Source organism: Camelus ferus, chromosome 16 (assembly GCF_009834535.1).
Source record: "Camelus ferus isolate YT-003-E chromosome 16, BCGSAC_Cfer_1.0, whole genome shotgun sequence".
Classification (NCBI taxonomy): domain Eukaryota; kingdom Metazoa; phylum Chordata; class Mammalia; order Artiodactyla; family Camelidae; genus Camelus; species Camelus ferus.
The window spans coordinates 11,335,527-11,355,639 of NC_045711.1; the positions used below are offsets into that span (position 1 = coordinate 11,335,527).

The following is a 20,113-nucleotide window of genomic DNA, read 5'->3' on the forward strand; positions in this document are numbered from 1 at the left end:
TTGGACACAAATACTTTATCAGATATAAGTATTGCAAATATTTTCTCTCAGAATGTGGCTTGTCTTTTTAAAATAATGGTGCCTTTTGAAGAGCAGAAGTTTTTGATTTTGAACTTGTGGTATATAGACTATTACTCAGCAATAAAAATGAAGAAAGTGTAAAATGGTGCAGCCATCTTGGAAAACAGTTCCTCAAAATGTTAAGCGTAGAGTTACCTACCATATGGTCCAGCAATTCCACTCCTAGGTATATACCCTAAAGAACTGGAAACGTATGTCTACACAAAAAATTGCACATGACTGTCCACAGTAGTATTCATATAGCCCAAAAGTAGAAACAAACCAAATGTCCATCTATAAATGAATGGACAAACACAGTGTGATATATCCCTACCATGGAATATTATTCAGCCATAAAAAGCAATGATGTACTGATGCAGGCTACAACACAGGTGAACCCTGAAATATTATGCTAAGTGAAAGAAGCCAGACATAAAGGACCACATATTATATAATCCCATTTATATGAAATGTCCAGAATAAATAAACCCATAGGGACTGTTGCTTGACCAGTAGCTGGGGAGAAGGCTAGGGGAGTGACAGGGTTTCTTTTGAGGGTGACGAAAGGGTTATAAAATTAGTTGTGATGGTTACACACCTCTGTGATTACAGTAAAAACCACTGGAATTACAGACTTTAAAAGGGAGAATTTTATGGCATATGAATTATTTCTCAATAAAGTTATTATAAAAGCACAAACTGTTAACACATACCCCGTGGGTGAATTTCAAAACCATTTCAGCAAAATGAAGCTAGACACAGAAGGGTAGTACTATATGATTCCATTAACATAAAGTTCTGGAAACACAAAACCAATCTATAGTGATGGAAATCAGAGCAGTAGTTGCCTGTGGCAGGGAGTGGGGGAAAAAGGGACAGTGAAGGGAACACAGGGAACTTGGTGATGGAGATGCCCTATATCTTGATTGGAATGGTGATTACATGGGTGTATGCGCTTGTCAAAACTCACAGAACTGTCCACTAAGATGTGTGCATTAAATTGAGTGTAAATTTTTACTTTGACAATGTTAATTTAAAAACCAGATTTCTGTCCAAGTCAGGCAGCATTGTCAGCAGTGCTCCCCAACCTTCTCAACTCACATCATGACCCCTTTAGGGAATGATAGTATAGCATCTGCACAGCTCTACTAGGGGGCATTTAGAGCCCTTGGTTAGCATACTCTGGACCTGAGGCTTCCAGCCTGGCCTCTGGCTGCCCTACACCTGGATGAGAGCATCAGTGTCTGCCAGGAACATTACTTGGGAAGCTCAGGGTGGTGATGAGTGAACTCTGGGGTCAGACTGATGTAGATAAGGGAAAGTTTCTGTTCTTCTGATTACTGCCTGTGTAACCTTGAGCCAGTCACTTAGTCTGTCAGTGACTGATTCCTCATCTGTGAAATCTTACTTCAAAAGATCATGGACATGATTAAATGAGATAACATGTAAAAGTCCCTAGAATCTACCTGGCACAGCATAATTGACCAATTACAACTATTTTTATACAAGAAGACAAGAGCTACTGGACCATTTAATAAGAACATAACACTATCCTGAGTAGTAAATTTTGTTCTAAAAAAGTAGGCTATTTAAAGAAATTTTACATCTTGGGCATTCTAAATACCAGTGAATCTCATTCTAAAATACAAATAAATCCCTAGCAGGGTCCAGCCTAGCACCAAGTTGTCTGGCATTGCTGCAATGACTTTTCCCTGCATCTGTCTGTCCCAGCACCTCTGTGTCTGTCTGTACCATGCTACCCCTCCCAGTCTCCTCCTGCTTCTCCATGGGGATCAGAGACAACCCCCAAAATTAAGGGGGCACAGAAGGGTAGGTGTTTGAGTGGGTTATCCCCCACCCCTTCCCTCCTCCCTCTTCTCCCCCTTCCATCTCCTGGCGCCTGTAATCACCAGGCGGTCTGAGGCTAAGTGGTAGTTTTGCCCACAGTGGAGGGGCTTGGAAACCACACCCCTCCTGGGGCCCTCCTGGCCATTCTCAGCATCCTGGTCTCCTCCATTGCTGAGATGGGTCTGAAGGGGGCATGGTGCTTCCCATGGTGTGGGTGCCGAAGACAGCGGAGGACTGAAAGAGGAGCAGGTATGGGGGAGACAGAGGAAAAGGGGGGCTTCCAGGCAGACAGACAACTTGCACTGGGGAGAAAGGTAAATGCTCAAGCCAGTGACGGGGAAAGGATAATCTGTCTCCCTGACTGGGAGGTGGACCTATTGCTTCGCCACAGGACTGGCTAAACACTTCGCAGGACCCAGGGCAAAAAGAAGTAGTACCTCCTAATTAAAAAATTATTAAGAATTTCAAGATGATGATAGAGCATTACACCAAGCATGGCCCCTTGTATAAGTGCCCAGCTAGCGGGCCAGGGAAGCCAGCCCTACTGTCAACATCCCCTCTTCCTCTGATGCTAACAACAGTCACCCACTAGACCTCCAGGAGTCTTCCCTGGCCTCTTTCTTCCTCCAATCTCCCTTTTAGGCCTGGATCCAGCTGCCCCTCCAGATCCAGATCCCAGCCCAGCTGTAGCCCCCAACGTGGCTGAGGGAGGGATTCCGTCCCTAGGGTCTGGCGCCTACTTCAGCAGGAAAGCCCGACTCTCCTTCCGCCACCAGCTGCATGACGTAGCATCGGCCAACGACTCCACCATTTGAAGGGGAAAACCAGGGGCTGAACTTCTGGGAGGCCTTGGCAATCTTCCTTCCCCTGACCTCTCAGTGATCCCAGTGTCTGGCTCCCCCAAGTCCCTCATGACCTTCCTATTAAATACACTAAGAGTTGCCAAGTGTTGTATGTGCGTGTGCCTTGGAGAATGGGGAGTAGACAGGGACCACAAGAGCAGGGCTGTGTTATGAGGCTGAGATGGGAGGTGTATGAGGTGGGAGTGGGGATGCAGGAGTGGTGACTAAGAGATAGCTGATCTCAGGCAGAGCCCAGGTAAGCCTAGCAGAAGCAGGTTTGCTGAAATCAAGCCTGAGTTGAGTGTGGCGAGAGCAGTTTGGAGAGGGTGGTGTATAGGCAGGACAGCAGATGGGGCTAGAGAGCATGATCATTCAACAAATATCAAGTGTCCACTCCCTGCCAGGCACTGAGAATTTATCAGTGACTTAAGCACAAAGAATTCTCTCTTCTCCCTGAATTTACTAGTAGGGGAAGTAGACAATAAATAATCCCAGTAATATGAGCTAGTGATAAGTACTGATATGAAGAAAATTAAACAGGTCATGTGAGAGCAGGATGGATTAAAATTCAAATGGTCAGGAAAGGCCTTTCCGTTGAGAGATGAAGAGTTCTCAGGATTTACTGCTAGACTGAATGTGGAGAACAAGGGAAAGAGAGGAATCAAAGATGCCTTGAGATAAGGAGGACCAGGAGAACAGGTTTTGCAGAAAATCAAAAGTTTTCCATTGGTTATTTTAAGTTTGAGGTATGCATGTTTGGAGTCTGAGATCCTTCTTCACTTAATCCAGGACCTCACTGGCTCCTTAGGAAGCCTCCCTTGAACCCTCCAAAATCTTCCAGGGCAGGATTATATTCTAGAACCAGGTTTTCAATTGTGGCTCCTACAGTTCCCTTATCCACCGACTGAGTAAAGTAGATTAGGGCCAGGCTGTGGGTCACTGTCAATGAGCACCACTGAGGTCCTTTAGGTCCCTGGCTGGAGTGGGGACAGCCTTGGAGAGGCCAGAGTCCACTCTCAGCCTCCCATCCAAGCGGCTGAAGGCTGACTTCCCACCACACTCCGGTGGGAATGGTGGCTTCTGGAGCTGACCCACAGCACTCCCACTGGCTGCCCTCTCCGACCCCACATCCGTCCCAAACTCCATTTGCAACAAGGTCCACCTTTCTCCCCAAAGCCAAAGCAGTCACACTGCTGCTCCTGCAAGATGAAATGACAGGTGGGTGTGGACCATGAGCCTGAGCTGGAGATATGGAGTCCATCTGGCCTTAGGGCCAGAAGCCTCCCATGATGACCGGCAGGAGGCAGGCGAGGGGAAGTGACTCCAGTTTCTGCCAGAATTCTGAGTTCTTGGGCTTGAACAGGGAGGGGGGCGGGTCACTCACTGGGAGCCCCCACATCAACCACACTGAGTTCACAAGGACCTGGATATGGTAGAGGAAAGTGTGGAAGAAGGTGGCCTGGAGAAAGAGGATTAAAAACCACCCTTGTAGTAAAGTCTCCTCTCTAGCTTCTTCAGAGCTCAGAGTAATGGTTTCTATAAACAGGAGGGGGCCGGACAAGTTTAGGCTTGAGGTCAAGAAGAGAACCCCAAAGCAAACAGATTCTCATTGACAAACTGTTTATTGAGTTTTGCATCAGTCCGGGGTATCTCTTATTGCATCCTGGGATCCCAGGGCTCAGGAAGGTGGTAAGGTGGCAATGGTGAATTTGGGAATCTGGTCTCCCAAAAGTACCTGCCGCTCTACCCCTGATTCCTCAATGGCTGCCAGGCGGATCACCCCTCCACTGGAGCCGTCCCGCTCCATGGCCAAAGCAAGAGCTGTGGAGAAAAGAAGAAAGTTGGGGGATGGGGTCAGATGCTGGGCTCAAGAGGCCAGGGTTCAGGGATTGATGCTCACAGACCCAGAAGCCCAAATTCTCACCATTGGCAGTGAATTGCAGACACTCTTCCTTGGTCATGCCTTCCCGGTAGGTAGCGTCAACATAACCATAAATATAGGAGCTCCCAGAGCCCCCAATGGCAAAGGACTGTCTTACCATCATACCCCCCATGGGTACTGAGTACACCTGCCAGACCAATGGGGGAGAAGAGCGTCACCATCTGTACCCTCTACGCAACACACATACATTACCCTGTCCACTGTGGGACTGGTCTGTGAAGAGTTAACGGTAAGAATAACTGATGTTGAGACTGAAAAGATGGCTGGCATGGGGAGAGAATTAAAGGCAAGGCTTCAGTGCTGTGATGGGGTGGGGTGGGGTGGTGTCTGACCTGCCCCCCTTCTTGGGGGTCCCAGCCTGCAATGATGATTCCTGCCATCAGGTCTTCCCGGTATCGGTAACACATCTCCTTAAAGAGGCTGGCTGCCGTGTGTACCAGTGGAGGCTCATTCAGCTCAATGCTAGAGGGTGAAGGGAGGCATAGGGAAGGCAGTGTCAGGACCTGGAAGACAGACCATTCAGCTCCTCACGTCCCAACTCCCTTCAGGTACTTGCTTCTCCCCCGCCCACAAATACCTGTGGAAACCAAGCTGATAAGTGACTGCATCAGCTACTGCCTGGGTATCAGCTGCTGAGCCAGAGCGGCAGCAGAAAATACGGTCATGAATAGGGGTGAGCTTGTCAGTCACTCGATTGGCGATGTAGGACCTGCAGGGTGGCAGAAGAGTGAGGAAAGGTCCCCACCTGTCTCCCACCTCCACCCTTGACTATCCACTCCCTCAGGGCTCAGGAATAGCAATTCCAGTTTTGGTTTTTTTTATTATTATTATTATTAGTTCTCATCTAAAAGGAAGCAGGCTGGAAAACAGACTTTTGCAAGAATTTCACCAAAGGGTAGACGAACTAGAAAGTAGTAGACGATAGAACAAATCCTTATCTCCAGAGAAAGGAGAAAATTCCCTTCTCATAGCGGTCTATGGAGGGTAAAGCTGGCCTGGCAGGCAGGGAAGTAACAGAAAGACAGGAAGATCTTTCACATCTGTCCTGAGCTCACCCAGTAGTTGTTCTGGAGTCGGCTCCTAGAACCACGCCCCCATCAAACTGCACCGCCATGATAGTGGTCTGGGAAAAAGGAGAAAGGGGGGAGTCTGGGCCGCTCCACATTCTCTAGCATACACAAGCCTCAATGATCCCTCTATCCAGTCCCTAGAGTACGAGAAAGCCGTGTGCCACCGACCCGTTATCAAATCTCTGGGGGCCTCATCACCTCGCAGAATACAAGAATTCTAATCCTCAAATTCCCAAAGGCCCACTCTGGCCTTAAACTTTCGTCCGGCAAGATTCTATAATTCCACACTTCACCCTTTTTTCTACCTCCCACCACACCACTCCAGCATCCTTAGTATCCCTCTCCCCCAGCCTCAGCACCTCATTAGACAGACCACCTCTTTACCCCAAACCCCAGTTCTCCTAACCCACTCTGGCCTTATCCTTCCATCGCATCAAGCCCTCACATCTCCTGAACCCCGAGTCCTTCCTTACCCCTGTGGAGACTTCCTGGTTTTCCCAGTCGGGGGCAATTGCCTCAGGCCCCCACGCTGGTGCTGGTCCCACTCCCCGAGCAGCTACTAACGTGGCCGCCATCTTCCTCCTCCGGTATAGCCACAAAGCAACTGTCGTAAAGCTCTCTGTCACTCTTCAGTCGTGCTCCGAGGCCTTATCGGGGCCAGGCTATACCACAGTTTACGGCAGAAGGGAAATGATGTGCAGGGAAGGTTCTTTTGCGACAGTGACGCTTGATGGCAGTGTGTCAGGCAAACAACAAACCAAACCAAATCAAAACAAAACAAGTAAGTTTGGAAAGACTGCTTTCTTATCGGTCCTCGGAGGAATTGCTGGGTCATGTAGTAACTTTTTATTTAATATTTTGAGGAACTGACAACTTTCTACAGCAGCTGCCCCATTTTGCATTCCCACCGGTCTTGAATGAGGAATCCAGCTTCTCCACTTTCTAATTGCTATTGTGCATTTTATATTTTAGTCATCTTAATGCGTGTGAAGTGGTATTTTGTGGTTTTGGGGGGGGGCATTTTCCTAATGATTAATAATGTTGAACAAGTTTTCATGTGCTAAGTGATCGTTTGTATATCTTTTTTGGGAAAATATTTATTCAAGTTCTTTGCCCATTTTTAAATTGGCTTATCTTTTTATTGTTGAGTTGTAGGAGTCCCTCTTATATTCTGCATACTAGCCTTTTATTAGACATGCATTATTGAGCTGAGCGCCTGCTTGACATGAGGCAAGACGCAAAGGTTTTAGCCTTGGATAGCTTACATAAAGGGGGTCATTTATTCACAGAGATAGGAAACATAAGGAAAGGTGCAATTCTGGGAGGAGATGATTGGACACGTATTGGACGTGCTGCATTTGCGGTGTCTGTGGAGGTGTCCAGGAAAGAGTTAGCTTTATGGGGCCTGGAGTTCCTGGGAAAGGTCTGGGCTAGAGACTTGGCATATAGTTGGCGTAGGAATGGTTGAGATAGGCCAGGGGCGTGTGAATCTCTCGGCTGCCAGGAACAAGGATGACACATTTTTCCATATCCATTTTTTTCCTATTTCCCTTAAATGCCTGCCGTCATCACGCAAAACGTCCTAACTCGACGGCAACCAACGAATACTTTTTATTCCTCACAGCGCCTCCCTTTTCCCCAAGACTCCGGGAAGAGGGAGGGGCTAAAAAACCACACCTCCGCTGAGGCGGGCCTTCAAGGGCGGTGACGTCACAAAGGAGGCGGGTTATTAGGCCCCGCCCCGGCGCCTGGAGGCTTTGTCAAGGGTTCGACCGGGAGCTGCTCCCACCCCGCCCCAGGGCGCTTTTTCCAATGGCCTGCAGGCATCAGGCCAGCTCGAGCAGGCCTCGCTCGGCCAGCAAGGTCTGAGTACGGTTGTAGACATCCTCCAGGGTGCCCGCAGCCCGGGCAAGCGCGGCCCGCGCCTCCGCTTCTCTGGCTCCCGGACATGCCAGCTCGAGCAAGCGGCTGCGACCCGGGAAAGCGAGGAATGCGAGGTGGGCGGCCTGACGGACGAGCCAGGGGTGGTGCGGGGCCAGGGCAGTGCCATAGGCGTCGCTGCACTGCGCGCCGGCGTCTGGGCCTCCAAGAGTCCCGGTTGCCACACGATGGAGGCAGAGCTGCGACCAGCGTAGCGCACGGTGCAGCAAGAGCATCGTTAATGAGCCCGGGCACCTGGCCGAGTCTCGAGAGGCGATCCCCGGATGCTCCCACGCCACCATGGTCGCCAGCGACGTGTAGTGCGCGGCCTCTGGGCCATGCACCAGAGCCTCGAGGGCAGTCACTTTGGCGAAGGCCTCACTGGTGGCGAAGGCGTAGATGGAGCCGAGGGGAATTAGGAACCTGTGTGTGTGAGATGGTGGGAAGGGTGGGAAGGTTTGAGAAAGAGCGACGGAGCCACAAAGAGGCGGGGACTGGATTGGGGGAGGGAGACCACTCACCTGACTAGCTCCCTCCATCCTGCCAGATACTGCGACAACTCCACATCCCCTTCGGGGTTCATACTGGCGTGGAACGGCCTCACCATGCGGCCCAGCATCCCCTGGGGGCCCAGACACTGAGACTCTTCCCCTTCCAGGCCCTCCAGGGGTCCCGGCTGTTTCCGGACCTGGGGGTTAGATATGAGGGCAAGGGGGGAGCCGAATCCCTAGCCCGCTGGGCCTCTTTGGCCAAGCAGCCCAGTCGGACTGAAGAAATTGTTCCTAGGGTCTAGCTGGTGTCCCTCCTGCCGAACTCTCAGCAGGAGGCGGGAGAGTGGAGAGGAGGAGGAGGATCGGCCCTTCACCAGCTCCTCTGCCTAGCCTACTTGCCCCTGCTCCCACCTGGAGCTCCCAGTCCCAGTCCTGCCTGGAGCGTACCTGTAAAGGTGGCGGTCCCTCGGGAATGCAGGTCTGCGTCCCCGATCCACAGCCTGAGAGGGCGCCTGGGGAGAGACGAGACAAAGAATTGAGGGCTCTAGGAGGAGTCTTCGGTCCCCAGAGCCCGGATTCCTGGGTTCCTCCCGGAGCAGGTGAGGGAAGGGACCACTCACGAAGGCTCCGAGTCCAGAGATAAAGAAGCAGAAGCGCGAAGATAGCGAGAGGAATTGCATGACGCAAGCAGAGCCTCGGGACCTGCGGAGGGAGTGCGACCCCCATGACTGCTGAGGGGACCACCGCCCCCTCACCGGCCCCTAGCCAGTGCTTGTCCCTCTGCCTTTAGGAGGGGAGAGAAGCCCTGAGGGTGCAAAGGGTTAATAATTAACCTAGGAAGTCCCCTTCCCCTGTGCCCTTTGCCCCAGAGGGCAGCATCTGAGGGGTGAGGGACTGGATGAAGAGGATTTGGGAGATTCTGTAGCAATGACACGTCTTTACATTTCCCTTCCCGGTATGGCGAGGTTGTAGTAAGAGGCAGCCTGAGGACTGGGGAGAGACGCTGAGGTCAGAACCAGCTCCCCCTCTGAGCAGTGCTGGGGGCCTCAAGTTAACTCTGGGCTTGAGTTCCCTCCACTGTACACTGAGGATACTAATAGGTACTTTCGCAGTCATCATACAATGATATTGCATGTGCAACACAGTCAGTGGAAATGAATACCACAATTGCTCCATAAATCTTAACCTATTAAGTTCAAGCACGGGGCACCTGGATCCAGGGAACACTCATTTCTAAATTCCCTATCCTATCCCAGAATGTGAGCTCTGATGAAGACAAGGGACTTTTCTTTTTACAGGACTCTTCTATTTACAACACTTAGAATATTGACTGAGCCAAAACACATTATTGCTAAATAAATATATATTGAATAAACTAACGGATGTGTATGGTGGCAGGCAAATCAGGGGTGGAACGCCCCATGACAAATTTGAGCCCGTTTTTTTTATCTCCCCAAATTAGGAGTCCACCTGGTGGTCATGGGGGGAAAAACATTCAGGGAAAGGATACAGGAAGCAATGAAAGAAACAGCATCTCCTGTTCTCAGTCCCCTGTCCATAAACTTTTTAGAATCATTCCAGTCTCTGTGTATATTTTCTTTTGAGGGGGAAAGGTGTCCCAGATTCTGAATGAGTCGCGGCCCCAGTCGCTCACCACATGCTTCCCAGCTCCCACAGTTCATGGATTCTTGTCCTGTCTCTCACTCTGATGCTCCCTCACATCTTGGAGGTCCCTAGGGTTGCTCCTAACCCATTGTGTCCGGTGGGATTTGGGAGCCATCACTTCCATCCCTAGCCTTGGGTTCCCTGCTTCCCAATGTTTGGATGTTTCCCAGCTTGCTGACTGTGACCTTGGGCAAATCGCTTGCCACTACAGCCCCAGTTCCCTCATCTGCAGCGTAGGAAGGGTAATTCCCACCCCCGAAAATTGTTGAGGGTTAAACAAAACATGCCTGCAAGACACCACGATTCGTGCCCTATAGCTAGTAAGTGTTCTGTTAAGTTGTGGTTCCTTCCAGTCGTCGGTTCTCACAGCCCCTCCTCCTCTGGCGCTGGGAGCCTCCGGCTCCCTGAGGTGAGAACAAGTCTGTAGGCTTCCGGAGCGGATTAGTTTTGGGCGTCACTTAATCCGGGTGGCCCTTCCGTAATCAGAGTCCCTTGCACACACCTGCACAAGAGGCCGGGGCTCACAGAGGCTGCGGGATGGAGCTGGGTGCGGGAGCCAAGCTGCTGCTGCTGCTGCTGTGGGCGACATGCCGCAGACATGCTAGCGCAGATGGTCTGGGCGGCTACACGTCGGTCATCAGGGTGACCAACGGGGGCCCCTGGGGCGACTGGGCCTGGCCCGAGATGTGTCCTGAGGGATTCTTCGCCAGAGGCTTCTCACTCAAGGTAGGGGCTCGGGCCTAGGTCTCGGAGGAGACCTCAGAGCCGAGGATGTGGTCTTCTGACTCGTCCTCACTCCTCTTCTTGCCGACGCCCAGGTGGAGCCCCCACAAGGCGCTCTTGGAGACGACACCGCTCTGAACGGGATCCGGCTGCACTGCGTGGGGCGGAATGCGGCGCTCGACACTCACGTGGTGGAATCGGAGTCTGGAAGGTGGGGGGCCGGGGCCGAGGATCCTCTAGGGTGGGGGTACGCCCCTTACCCTCCGCCACACACCCCCTCCTGGCAGGCAGGTTCCCCCAGAGCTGTGGGGCAGTTCAGACCTGGGAAGCGGGTGGAAGACCTCCCCTCCGCACCCCGGGGGAGGTCAGGTGACTGGAGCACCTGGTGGGAAGCCCCGAGGTCTGGGTCCAGCTGGAGGTGGGCAGGGGGCGCCCGCGGAGCCCGCTCGTCTTTGCTCCCCTCGCAGGTGGGGCGCGTGGAGGGAGCCCCTGTGGTGTCCCGGCGGCGGCTTCCTCGTGGCTTTCTCGCTCCGCGTGGAGGTCCCTGTGACCCCCGGGGACAACACGGCTGCGAACAACGTGCGCTTCCGCTGCTCCGACGGCACGGAGCTGCAGGGGCCCGGCCTGACCTGGGGCAAATTTGGAGGCTGGAGTGAGCCGTGCCCTAAAGGCTTGTGCGGCTTGCAGACCAAGATCCAGCGGCCCGAAGGCCTCCTTGATGACACCGCCCTAAACGACGCGCGCTTTTTCTGCTGCCGCAGTTGATACCATTGCCCCCCTCTCCCTCCCAAGCCTAGTCTTACCTCTGGTATTAAAGCTTCTCTGTCTTGGCTTTGGTCTGGCTTGTGCTAGGGGTGGGAAACTGCGTCTCTCCGTCTTCCTAACCTAGCACTGGGCCAGGCCCACATTCGGGTTTGGTCTCAGGAGTCCGTAGCAGCCTCCTGAAAGTTACCAACCCATAGTTCAGAAAATACACACTTAAGCACAATTTTGTGTACAAGTTCAGGAAGTCTCTGCAGACATGTCGTCTCCAATAAGAGTCCAGGCTCTTTCCTTTCTGAACCACCAGTGACCTTACATTAAGAAACTTCTACCAAATTAGGAAGTGACAATGCTATAAAGTCGTAAGTCTTCATTTTCTAGAGCATAAGAGGCTAACATGTCTTTCCCATAGTTTTCCTTTTGCCCCCTACACAACTCAGTAGCTTTTCTATATACTGAGTCCCATTTAGGGCCTTTGTCCTTGCTGTTCTCTCTTCCTGACCCGGCTGTCCAGATAGCTAGCCCATCCACCAGAGTTCAGCTTCAATTTCACATTCTCGGACTTTATCTTATTTTAAAAAAGTGCACTCATCATTTAAAAAGTGCTTATCACCAACTGAAATACTCTATTGCTTCTTTTAAAAATTGCCCATCTTCCACACCTGGAATGTTAAATTCTTTTAAGAGCTCAGAAGTTGCTTGTCTTGTTTACACTGTATTTCCAGCGCACCAATAGCGCAGTAACTATTTATTAAGAAAATAACAAGCGGGGTGTAAGGGCCCCAAACAAGAGAGCTCCAAGCCCCGATGTATCTGGAGGCCTTCCAGCATTCCTTGTATAGAGCACAGTCTGAGACCGGGAGGAGGGCTCTAAATAGTTTATTCCAGGGACGGGGGAGGGCCAGGCGGGCGTCCAGGAGCGACGGACCAGGTCGGTGGAGCCTCAGTGGGGGGCGCCCTGCGGAAAACAGAAAGTGAGGACGCAGCTAGGGAGCAAACAGGTTTCCTAGACAGCTCCATCCCACGCCGTCCCACCTCTTTCTTCCTGCAATCGCCACAGAAGACACCAATGGTCGCGTTCACCAGCTGCAGCCCACACAGCAAGATCTCCAGGCACGAGGCGGCCACCAGCAGCGAGAAGAGAGTCACGTTCCAGTAGACAATACCAGGCGGCTGCACGCACAAGCTCCACTGCGTGCGGTTGTACAGATAAGAGCCCCTGCGGGCGGGGCGGGGCCACGTGAGAGGAGGTCAGGCGGAGTGCCCCCGCCCCCCGCCCCGCGCACGCGCTGAGGCAGATATGGAAAGGGCTGTTTTGGCCCACGTGGAGGAAGCTCTCTCGAAGCCGAGTCCTGCCTAGGTTTCCAGGCCCACGTGGGAAAGGCAAGTAGGCAGAGGTAGAGAATGGGAGGGACGGGGCTCGAATACAGGCCAAGCCTTACAAGGTCTCTTTGAAGTGGTAATCCCAGGTGTCATTCATTAAGCATTTGGGTCCAATTCGGAGCGCAGTTCCTGATACCGAGAGGCAGTAGATGCCACCAAGCAACCCGAACGCGGAGCAAAAGATCGAGCGCAGCATCTGGGTGCAGAATACGAGGAGGAGTGAGTAACCCCCTCTCCACTCGTGTCTAGACCGCACCTGGCTCCGTCCCTCTTATAACCGCGCTCGTCTCCAGTCACGATAAAAATACATTTCTCGTCAAACCCCGGGGCTTGGAGTTGTGCTCACCCTAGGAGCCAGCGGCCGCGGAGGTTCATGGGGATTGTAGTCCCCTCTGGGCAGGCCCGCTGAAGCCTAAGATTTGCAGGTGCGAGGGAGGAGTGAGGTAGAGCCTAGGAGTCTGCAGAGGAACTCGGGAAGCTAGGAATTCTGTAGACGGGCCGTGGCTTTACGTATAGATAGTCTGAACCTGGATCTTACCCTGCAGCGATTTCCACAGCAGCCTGCACCACAACAGCCTTTGCCCCCTGCGCGGACGGCAGCAATTCCCGGACACAGTATCTATGAGAGAAGAGTCAATGTGATAGCGAGCCCCCCACGTCCCCAACTTGTATCCGTTCTTACCGCCTCCAGGAAGCTGCCTGTGATGGCCTCAGCCCTTTGGACTGCAGGAAGGCCGTATCTCTGGGGCACTGTCGAGCTCTGCTTTAATTTTTCTTTATTTCTGTGCCTATTTATATCTGTCCAGATTGTAGCCTCTAGGAGGGTAGGGCCCAATATCATTATAGCCCCTATAAACGTTCAGTAGGTGCCAACGGAACGGGAGTCAGGAGGCCTGAGTTTAATGCCAACCTTGTGCTCACTGCATACTCCATGAATTGATTCACCTCTGGGGGCCTCAGTTTTGTCCTCTGTAAAATGGGTCTGCAAGACCTACCTCCCAGGGCTGTTCTCAAGATCTTAACGGAATAACAGGTTGACGATGTCAAGATGGGCTAAGGGTAAATGCTCAGTAACTATAAAGTCCCTCAACAGCAGGTAGGAATAGTGGTGTTGGAGTGTCTGGTGAGTTGGGGTTATGCGGGAGGGTGGAGGAGCATGATAGTGAAGACTGCTGGGAAGTGTAGGAATCCCCAAGGTACAGCCCTGATCCTTTTTGTCTTTCTTTCTCCTATAGCCCCGCCCCTCTTAGGACATCAGCTGTTCCCTGTAACAGAAGTTCCCTCATAAGTCGATGCCTCCAAATTCAAACCTGCCTGAAAGACATTCCTTTCCTTCAGTGGGTCTTGAATCTGTCAGTCCTTTCTTCTTCCCCACCGTCAATCCCTAATCGCCTCCCATGAGAATGATGTGCTCAACCTCCATACTAGGTTCCTGTAGCTCTTGCCCTGTGCTCCCCCGCCACTCCATCCTACATTACTACCATCAGATTAAACTTAGTTTTCAACTGATCTTTCCCAGATCCAATCCCTTAGGGTCTCCTCAAAGAGGAACCCATCAAGACTGAATTTGAGGCAGGAATTCAAGGCTCCTGACTTCGGCTCCAGCCTTATCTTTGTTATCCCAGGCCAAGTTCTCTGAAATTCCACAGCTGTTTGGATCTTTGCTTCCTTGGGTGCCTTGTCTGAGTCTGAGCTGAGTGAGTTTAATTCCATAATAGCATCCACAGCAGCATTACAGAAACACCTGCAGAACTGAATGAATTTTCCACCAGATGCTCCCTGCTCTCACATGTCTGACGGCAGATCTAGGGTCAGTGCTGGCCTCCTTGCTGAGCCTCTCTGGCACTTACTCGGAAGTTCCTGGATCCAGAAATCTCTGGTATTTGGATTTACCTTTTGGATTCACCAATTTTGAATGACCTCCCCATTGGAGATGTTTACTTCTCTAGTCAAAGGGTTTGTCTCCTCTTGTTTACATTTCTGTCTCGCTTTCTGTGATCTCCTCTGATCGAAAAGAGAAGGATCATTGAAAACGCAAGAGGAAATGTGAAGGAAAAGCCGGGCTGGGCTAATAAGCTAACTCACAAATCCAAGTGCAACAAGTGTCGGATTACTGATCTAAGTTCTGCTGGGCGAACTCCTAAATCTAAGTTATTGGTGGCGGTTTGCTGCTTCCCTGTTCATGTTGTTGTTTTTTTTTTTTTTTTTTTTTTTTTTTTTTTTGCTAGCCAGCTGGATTCTCAAAGAGACATATCTGGCCTTGAAATGTTGGTTTGCTTCCTCCCTGCCTCTACTTTTGTGATAATGATGCTGCTAAAGCTGTTCCACGCCTATTGGCCGAATACCCCAAGCTTGTAATTAACCCTATAAAACCTCACGCACACATCTTGGAGGTGCTGAGAGCTTCTGAGTACAAGCCCCTCTAAGCCTGCCGGCATAATAAGTCTGAGTACTCCAACTCTGAGTGGTGCTTGTTTCTTGCTGGCCTGTCATTTCCGTAACAGAAACACTGAGTTTATAGCTCAAATCTGTTTACTTTTCTCCATCTCCATGGCTGTTGGCCTAGTCCAAAGCCACTAACATCTCCCCTGGGCAACTGCAGTGACCTCATTCTGGGTCCACTGCTGACCCCCTGCTGTCCATTCTCCACCCAGTAGCCAGAGAGATCTTCTTAAGTCCAATAGAAAAGGGACTAACTAGAACTCAGACTTGGCTGATGGGAATGCAATTAATATAAGCACTTCAGACAACTGTTTGGCGATGTCTCTGAGCGCTGAACATTTGCATACCTTCAGAATCAACAGTTTTCCTCCTAGGTATATATTCAACAGAAATGCAATTGTGCATTCACCTAGAGACATTTACAGGAATGTTTTGAGAGCATTATTTGTAATAAACCCACACTGGGATCTCTCCAACTGTCCCTCAACAGTAGAATGTTAAAGTAAATTGTGATCTATTCACACAATGGAACGCATAAGAAATCATAAACCACGACTATATGTAATAATGTGGATGAATCTTACAAACATAATATTGAGCTCAAGAAGCCAGACACAGAAGTGTCCATGCTGCACGCTTCCGTTTATATAAAGTGCTTTACAGGTGAAACTAATCAACGATGTAGACGTCAGGATAGTGAAGTCGTTGTTGGTGGGGCGTTCAGGCCTGGTGGGAGGCATGTCTGGGATTCTGGTAATGACCCCTGTCTTGATCTGAGTGCCAAGTATATGGGTGTGTTCCCTTTGTAAAAATTGGCTGAGCAGTACATGAAGGAGCTAGGCATTTGTCTGTATGACGTGAATAAAAAGTTCCCCCCACAGTTTAAGAAGTTCAAAAAAAAAAAAAAAGGTAAAAAGTCCATCAGTAGTTTTCTGGGTACTTATAATAAAATTCCAGTTCCTCACTGTGCCTTTCAGGGGTGCTGTGGCCTCTGCCCACCTGAGATCTCGTCTCATTAGACCTCAGCTGCCCTGGCCGCCTGTCTGGTTGTCGCTGCGAGAGCCTGTTTCTGCCTCAGGCTTTTGCACCAGTCCCCCTGTCTGCTACGCCGAGTCCTGCTTTTTGTCATTTGGATCTCAGTTCAGACATCATGTCATCTAGGCCTTTCTTGAAAATGCTATAAAAAGTGGCCCCCCACCTTGCCCTCAAAGTTCTTTATGACCACATCCTGCTTTGTCTTCTAGATGGGCCCTTGCTCGTGTCTTTGCACAGTGTTAACAGAGCGCAGGTTAAGGCACTAGCCTAGGCGCGCAGCAGCCAACACAACAAGCAGGGCTTACGGTCTCGCTTCCTGCTGTGTGTTTCCCTAGTGGGCTCACCGGCTTCAGGGAGAGCGGGGACCTCGCCTGTGTCCCTGTGGGGTAGCACAGACCATGTGACTACATTTGACACAGCATTCTCAAGGGTGGCAGCAAGAGGGTTGCTGGGAGTGAGCAAGTGGAGAGGGCATCGTTGGGAATCTCCCCAGAGGCAGGCTGATAAGATTGTGGCGCTTTAGACTGAGGCTGGAGAAGGGGTGTGATGTGACGGAGCGTGAGTGTGTCAGCCTGGGAGGAGTGTGACGTCTCAGAGACAGTTGAAGTCAGAGCCATGGAGTGGAGTCCAACGGCCATAACGCCGTGCGGGAGGGGGAGTGGGAGAGAAGACCCGGACAGACGGACGGACGGACGGACGGGTGAGAGGGGACTGCTGAGTGACGGAGAAGAGGTCTCCCCATTTAGCTAAGGAAGGTGTGGCCAGCAAAAGAGACGCAGGTGAGGCATCCCCCGGAGAAGTTCATCAGCCAGCCATCCTGAGGAGTGGGGAACTGTACTGGGTTGATTTTTTGTCTTCATGCCATGAAGATATTAAATTCTCTGGACCTTCCAAAAAGTTCCCCTAAATGGGGAGGGGGTGGCGAATGGGGGTTAGGAAGTCCAGGAAATCTGGGTGTCCCCGTCCCCCACTCCTGCTGACAGATTCTAGTCTCCAGGAAGCCGCCAGGACCCACCCTTCTCCACCATCTGGACCCAGGTTCTGAGTTTATCCATGGCGCCCAGTGCAGAGTGGGCATCGGGAACGTGTGCTGAGAACGAATGGACATGGGGGCGGGGGAGGTGACACCAAGCTGATCTGTGACATCGCTGCCTGGCTCCAGATACTGTCATGCACCTGCCCTCCGCCGCCAAGCCCATCATTATCTTGCCCCGACAACCTCCCACACAATCAGCTGCTCCTTCTGCCTCAACGCTGGTAGCCAGTGTTCCCAGCATCTGCCAGGCAGTGGGGATGGGGGACGGGGCTTGGGGTGGGGTGGGTGCAGGTAGGACATACTCCGTACCCTGGAGGTAACTGTTTAGAGCAGCGAGGCTCCTTCCCCTCAGACATTCAGCTCAGGACCCCGGGGCTCCTCCAGAACCTCCCTTACAGAGCGCTCAGTGTTTGGGGGCAGACTGGACAGGCTCCAGGTCCCCAGCAAGCCACTGCCATCTGGCAGCTATCCTTTTCCCTCTCTCCCTCTCCCTCCTGTTCAGAACCCTGGAGAACGGCACCCAGGCCCCTGGCCTGTGCTCTCAGGCCAGCCCTCTCACCATCAGGCCCCCGCCGATGAAGCCGGCCATGAGCCAGACTTGCAAGCTGATGTGATCCTTGGTCCAGGTGGTCCTCCCATTGGGCACCAGCAGGAGAGCGTTGGCCGTGATGCAGATCAGGGAGAGGGAGACGAGGGAGAGCCCCACAAAGCGGGCACACTTCCCCGTGCACATGGCGGAGCGTCTGGTCAGGACAGGCCGTGAGTGAAAGTGAGCCCGAGCTCCCCGGGACCCAGAGGAAAACAAGCCTCGAGCAAAGGTCGGGGAGGAGGTGCGCGCAGCTGGCAGGAGCTGATGATAAGGGACAGAGGCACCAGACAACCCGGGGCTGCTGCAAAGACACAGGCAAAGGGGAGGAGGTGGGGGAGCGAGACACCCAGAGGAAGTTGCCTGGTGTTAGTGTGTTCTTCCTCTTTTTCTGCACACACGCCTCTCCACAGGCCCTCTGTCTGCTCCTTACCTGCTCTGAGACTTAGCCAAGTCTCTCAGACTCCGTTGCCTCATCTGATGCCCCTTGGCTCTCGGTTGGTGGTGAGGATTAAACGGAACATGGAGAGAAGCATTTTGTAAACAAGGATGCCCTAAGCAGATGTACTGTGGCCTCATCATCTCTGTTAGTCCCATAGGGAAGGTTCCTCCTGGAAAATGACTAAAAAAATAGTGGTGGACTTTTGTCGTCCTTCCGTTTCTCCTTGGTCTTATTGCACCCTCCTCCTTTTGAGGCCACCCTCTGTCTCTCAGGCAGGCTCTCGACTGAGGTCTGATTGATTAAAGCATCCATCTCCCTGGCTTCCATATTTGATTCAGTGATGGCCACGTGATCCAAGCCAATCCCGTGAGAACCAATTTCTGGTTTTTGTTGTTGGCAATGTGAGGTTGAAGTCCTGTGTTTTGTCGTGGTGCTGCCGTTGCTGGTGGCATAGTGTTGCCTGCCTGCTGGAGAGTGAAGTCCATCCAGAGGAAAGAACGATCGAAACTTGGGAGAGGGACTAAGTCTTGATGACGTCATCGAACTTGTAGATCCAGCTGTGCCTGAAGCCTGATTGTTCCTTGGAAAGTTTTGATGATGGGACTCACTTTGTGTTTCCATCAACTGCAATATAAAAAGTCTTTTCTGATACAGAGATGAGGTCATTAAGCCCTTGCTGTGGACAGGGCCTCGTGCTGGAGAGTATAGGGATTCACAGTTGCATGCATGGGACTCATATATGGGGTTCGGGAGCAAAAAAGAGAGGGAAGGCCCAAGTAGGATGTAGGATAGTGGTGCCCTTGGAGAGATGAGGGTGGCAGGAAGTTCTGGGGGGCTTCAGAGAGCACGTGATGAGGGTATCACGCAGGAAGTGATGTCCAGCTAGTGGCCTCTGAGGTAGCTTGTCCCAGCAGCCCTCTCAAACGGCTACAGAGACATGGAAAACGGTGAGTGCTTACAGCTCAAATTGAGTGCCAAAATCTGGGAGGGACTCCTCCTGTTGATAAGACAGAGGAGCCGGACAGAAAAATGTACGAGGAAGTTATTCCTTGAATCAGAGGATATCTGAAAAAAGGAAATGCTTGGCATCTCCCTGATCCTCCCTGTTGTATCGTTTAGTGTTTTATATTTTCTTCCATGTTGTTTCTGATGTCTCTTTCCATTAAATTTTCTCTCTCTTTTTATGAAAGTTTTTACATCCTCCTGTGTTTTATTTATTTTATTTTTTTATTGGAGTACAGTCAGTTTATAATGTTGTATCAGTTTCTGGTGTACAGCATCATGCCTCAGTCATACATAGACATGTATTCATTTTCATACTCTTTTTCATTACAGATTACTACAAGACATTGAATACAGTTCCCTGTGCTATACAGAAGACACTTCTTGTGTATCTATTTTATATATAGTAGTTAGTATGTGCAAATCTTGAACTCCCAATTTATCCCTTCCTATCCCTTCTGTGTTTTAGATGGCATGGTTTAAATCCTGGTAGTGGTTGCTTGTAAGTGTCGCAAAAATATTCTTTAACTTGTCACCTTGCCTCTTTCTGAGAAACCTCAGACTGCCTGTCATCCCAGAAGCCTTCTTTGAGGGGTTCTGTACAGATGGTTTATGATGCTTAGCTTTATGGCTTATGGCTACCTGACCATCTGATCCTGTGATAAAGATTGAACTATTTGCTCCAATTCATAAATCCCTCCTGCCCTTTGCTATATCATTTTGTAGCCTCTCCCACTAGAGGTATATTCTACCTCCCACCCTATGGGCACAGTGGAAGGTGGGCAGAATTGGCAATATTCCTGTTCTGGGCCTCAGTCTCAAGAGGCTTTGTGTGTTGCTACTTGACATCTTGTGCCCCATCGT

The 20,113-nt window shown here is 51.1% G+C and overlaps 4 protein-coding genes across 7 annotated transcripts; 1 reads left to right on the forward strand and 3 right to left on the reverse strand.

Moving 5' to 3' along the window:
• Nucleotides 1-4,353: 4,353 nt before the first annotated feature.
• On the reverse strand, nucleotides 4,354-6,448 carry PSMB6 (proteasome 20S subunit beta 6). Of its 3 annotated transcripts, none has more exons than XM_006180391.2 (6): nucleotides 6,236-6,448; nucleotides 5,748-5,815; nucleotides 5,270-5,401; nucleotides 5,025-5,154; nucleotides 4,675-4,819; nucleotides 4,354-4,571 (listed from the first exon to the last, which is right to left on the reverse strand). In XM_006180391.2, the coding sequence occupies exons 1-6, from the start codon at nucleotides 6,335-6,337 to the stop codon at nucleotides 4,429-4,431; spliced, it is 720 nt and encodes a 239-aa protein (XP_006180453.1). In that variant the 5' UTR covers nucleotides 6,338-6,448; the 3' UTR covers nucleotides 4,354-4,428. The 3 variants fall into 3 exon arrangements, with proteins under 3 accessions (XP_006180453.1, XP_032354451.1, XP_014411082.1); XM_032498560.1 differs by having other exon boundaries at nucleotides 5,748-5,899; nucleotides 6,236-6,353; XM_014555596.2 differs by having other exon boundaries at nucleotides 4,380-4,591; nucleotides 6,236-6,391.
• A 579-nt stretch (nucleotides 6,449-7,027) lies between these two features.
• On the reverse strand, nucleotides 7,028-9,240 carry GLTPD2 (glycolipid transfer protein domain containing 2). 2 transcript variants are annotated; one of them, XM_032498558.1, is made up of 4 exons: nucleotides 8,794-9,240; nucleotides 8,621-8,685; nucleotides 8,204-8,304; nucleotides 7,028-8,105 (listed from the first exon to the last, which is right to left on the reverse strand). In XM_032498558.1, exons 1-4 carry the CDS (start codon nucleotides 8,897-8,899, stop codon nucleotides 7,589-7,591), a joined length of 789 nt encoding a protein of 262 aa, XP_032354449.1. In that variant the 5' UTR covers nucleotides 8,900-9,240; the 3' UTR covers nucleotides 7,028-7,588. The 2 variants fall into 2 exon arrangements, with proteins under 2 accessions (XP_032354449.1, XP_032354448.1); XM_032498557.1 differs by having other exon boundaries at nucleotides 8,204-8,370.
• A 1,075-nt stretch (nucleotides 9,241-10,315) lies between these two features.
• VMO1 (vitelline membrane outer layer 1 homolog) lies at nucleotides 10,316-11,393 on the forward strand. Its single transcript, XM_032498561.1, has 3 exons — nucleotides 10,316-10,564; nucleotides 10,657-10,772; nucleotides 11,029-11,393. Exons 1-3 carry the CDS (start codon nucleotides 10,376-10,378, stop codon nucleotides 11,324-11,326), a joined length of 603 nt encoding a protein of 200 aa, XP_032354452.1. The 5' UTR covers nucleotides 10,316-10,375; the 3' UTR covers nucleotides 11,327-11,393.
• Nucleotides 11,394-12,056: 663 nt separating this feature from the next.
• On the reverse strand, nucleotides 12,057-18,098 carry TM4SF5 (transmembrane 4 L six family member 5). Its single transcript, XM_032498562.1, has 5 exons — nucleotides 17,779-18,098; nucleotides 13,245-13,325; nucleotides 12,766-12,902; nucleotides 12,359-12,542; nucleotides 12,057-12,281 (listed from the first exon to the last, which is right to left on the reverse strand). Exons 1-5 carry the CDS (start codon nucleotides 17,950-17,952, stop codon nucleotides 12,267-12,269), a joined length of 591 nt encoding a protein of 196 aa, XP_032354453.1. The 5' UTR covers nucleotides 17,953-18,098; the 3' UTR covers nucleotides 12,057-12,266.
• Nucleotides 18,099-20,113: the final 2,015 nt, after the last annotated feature.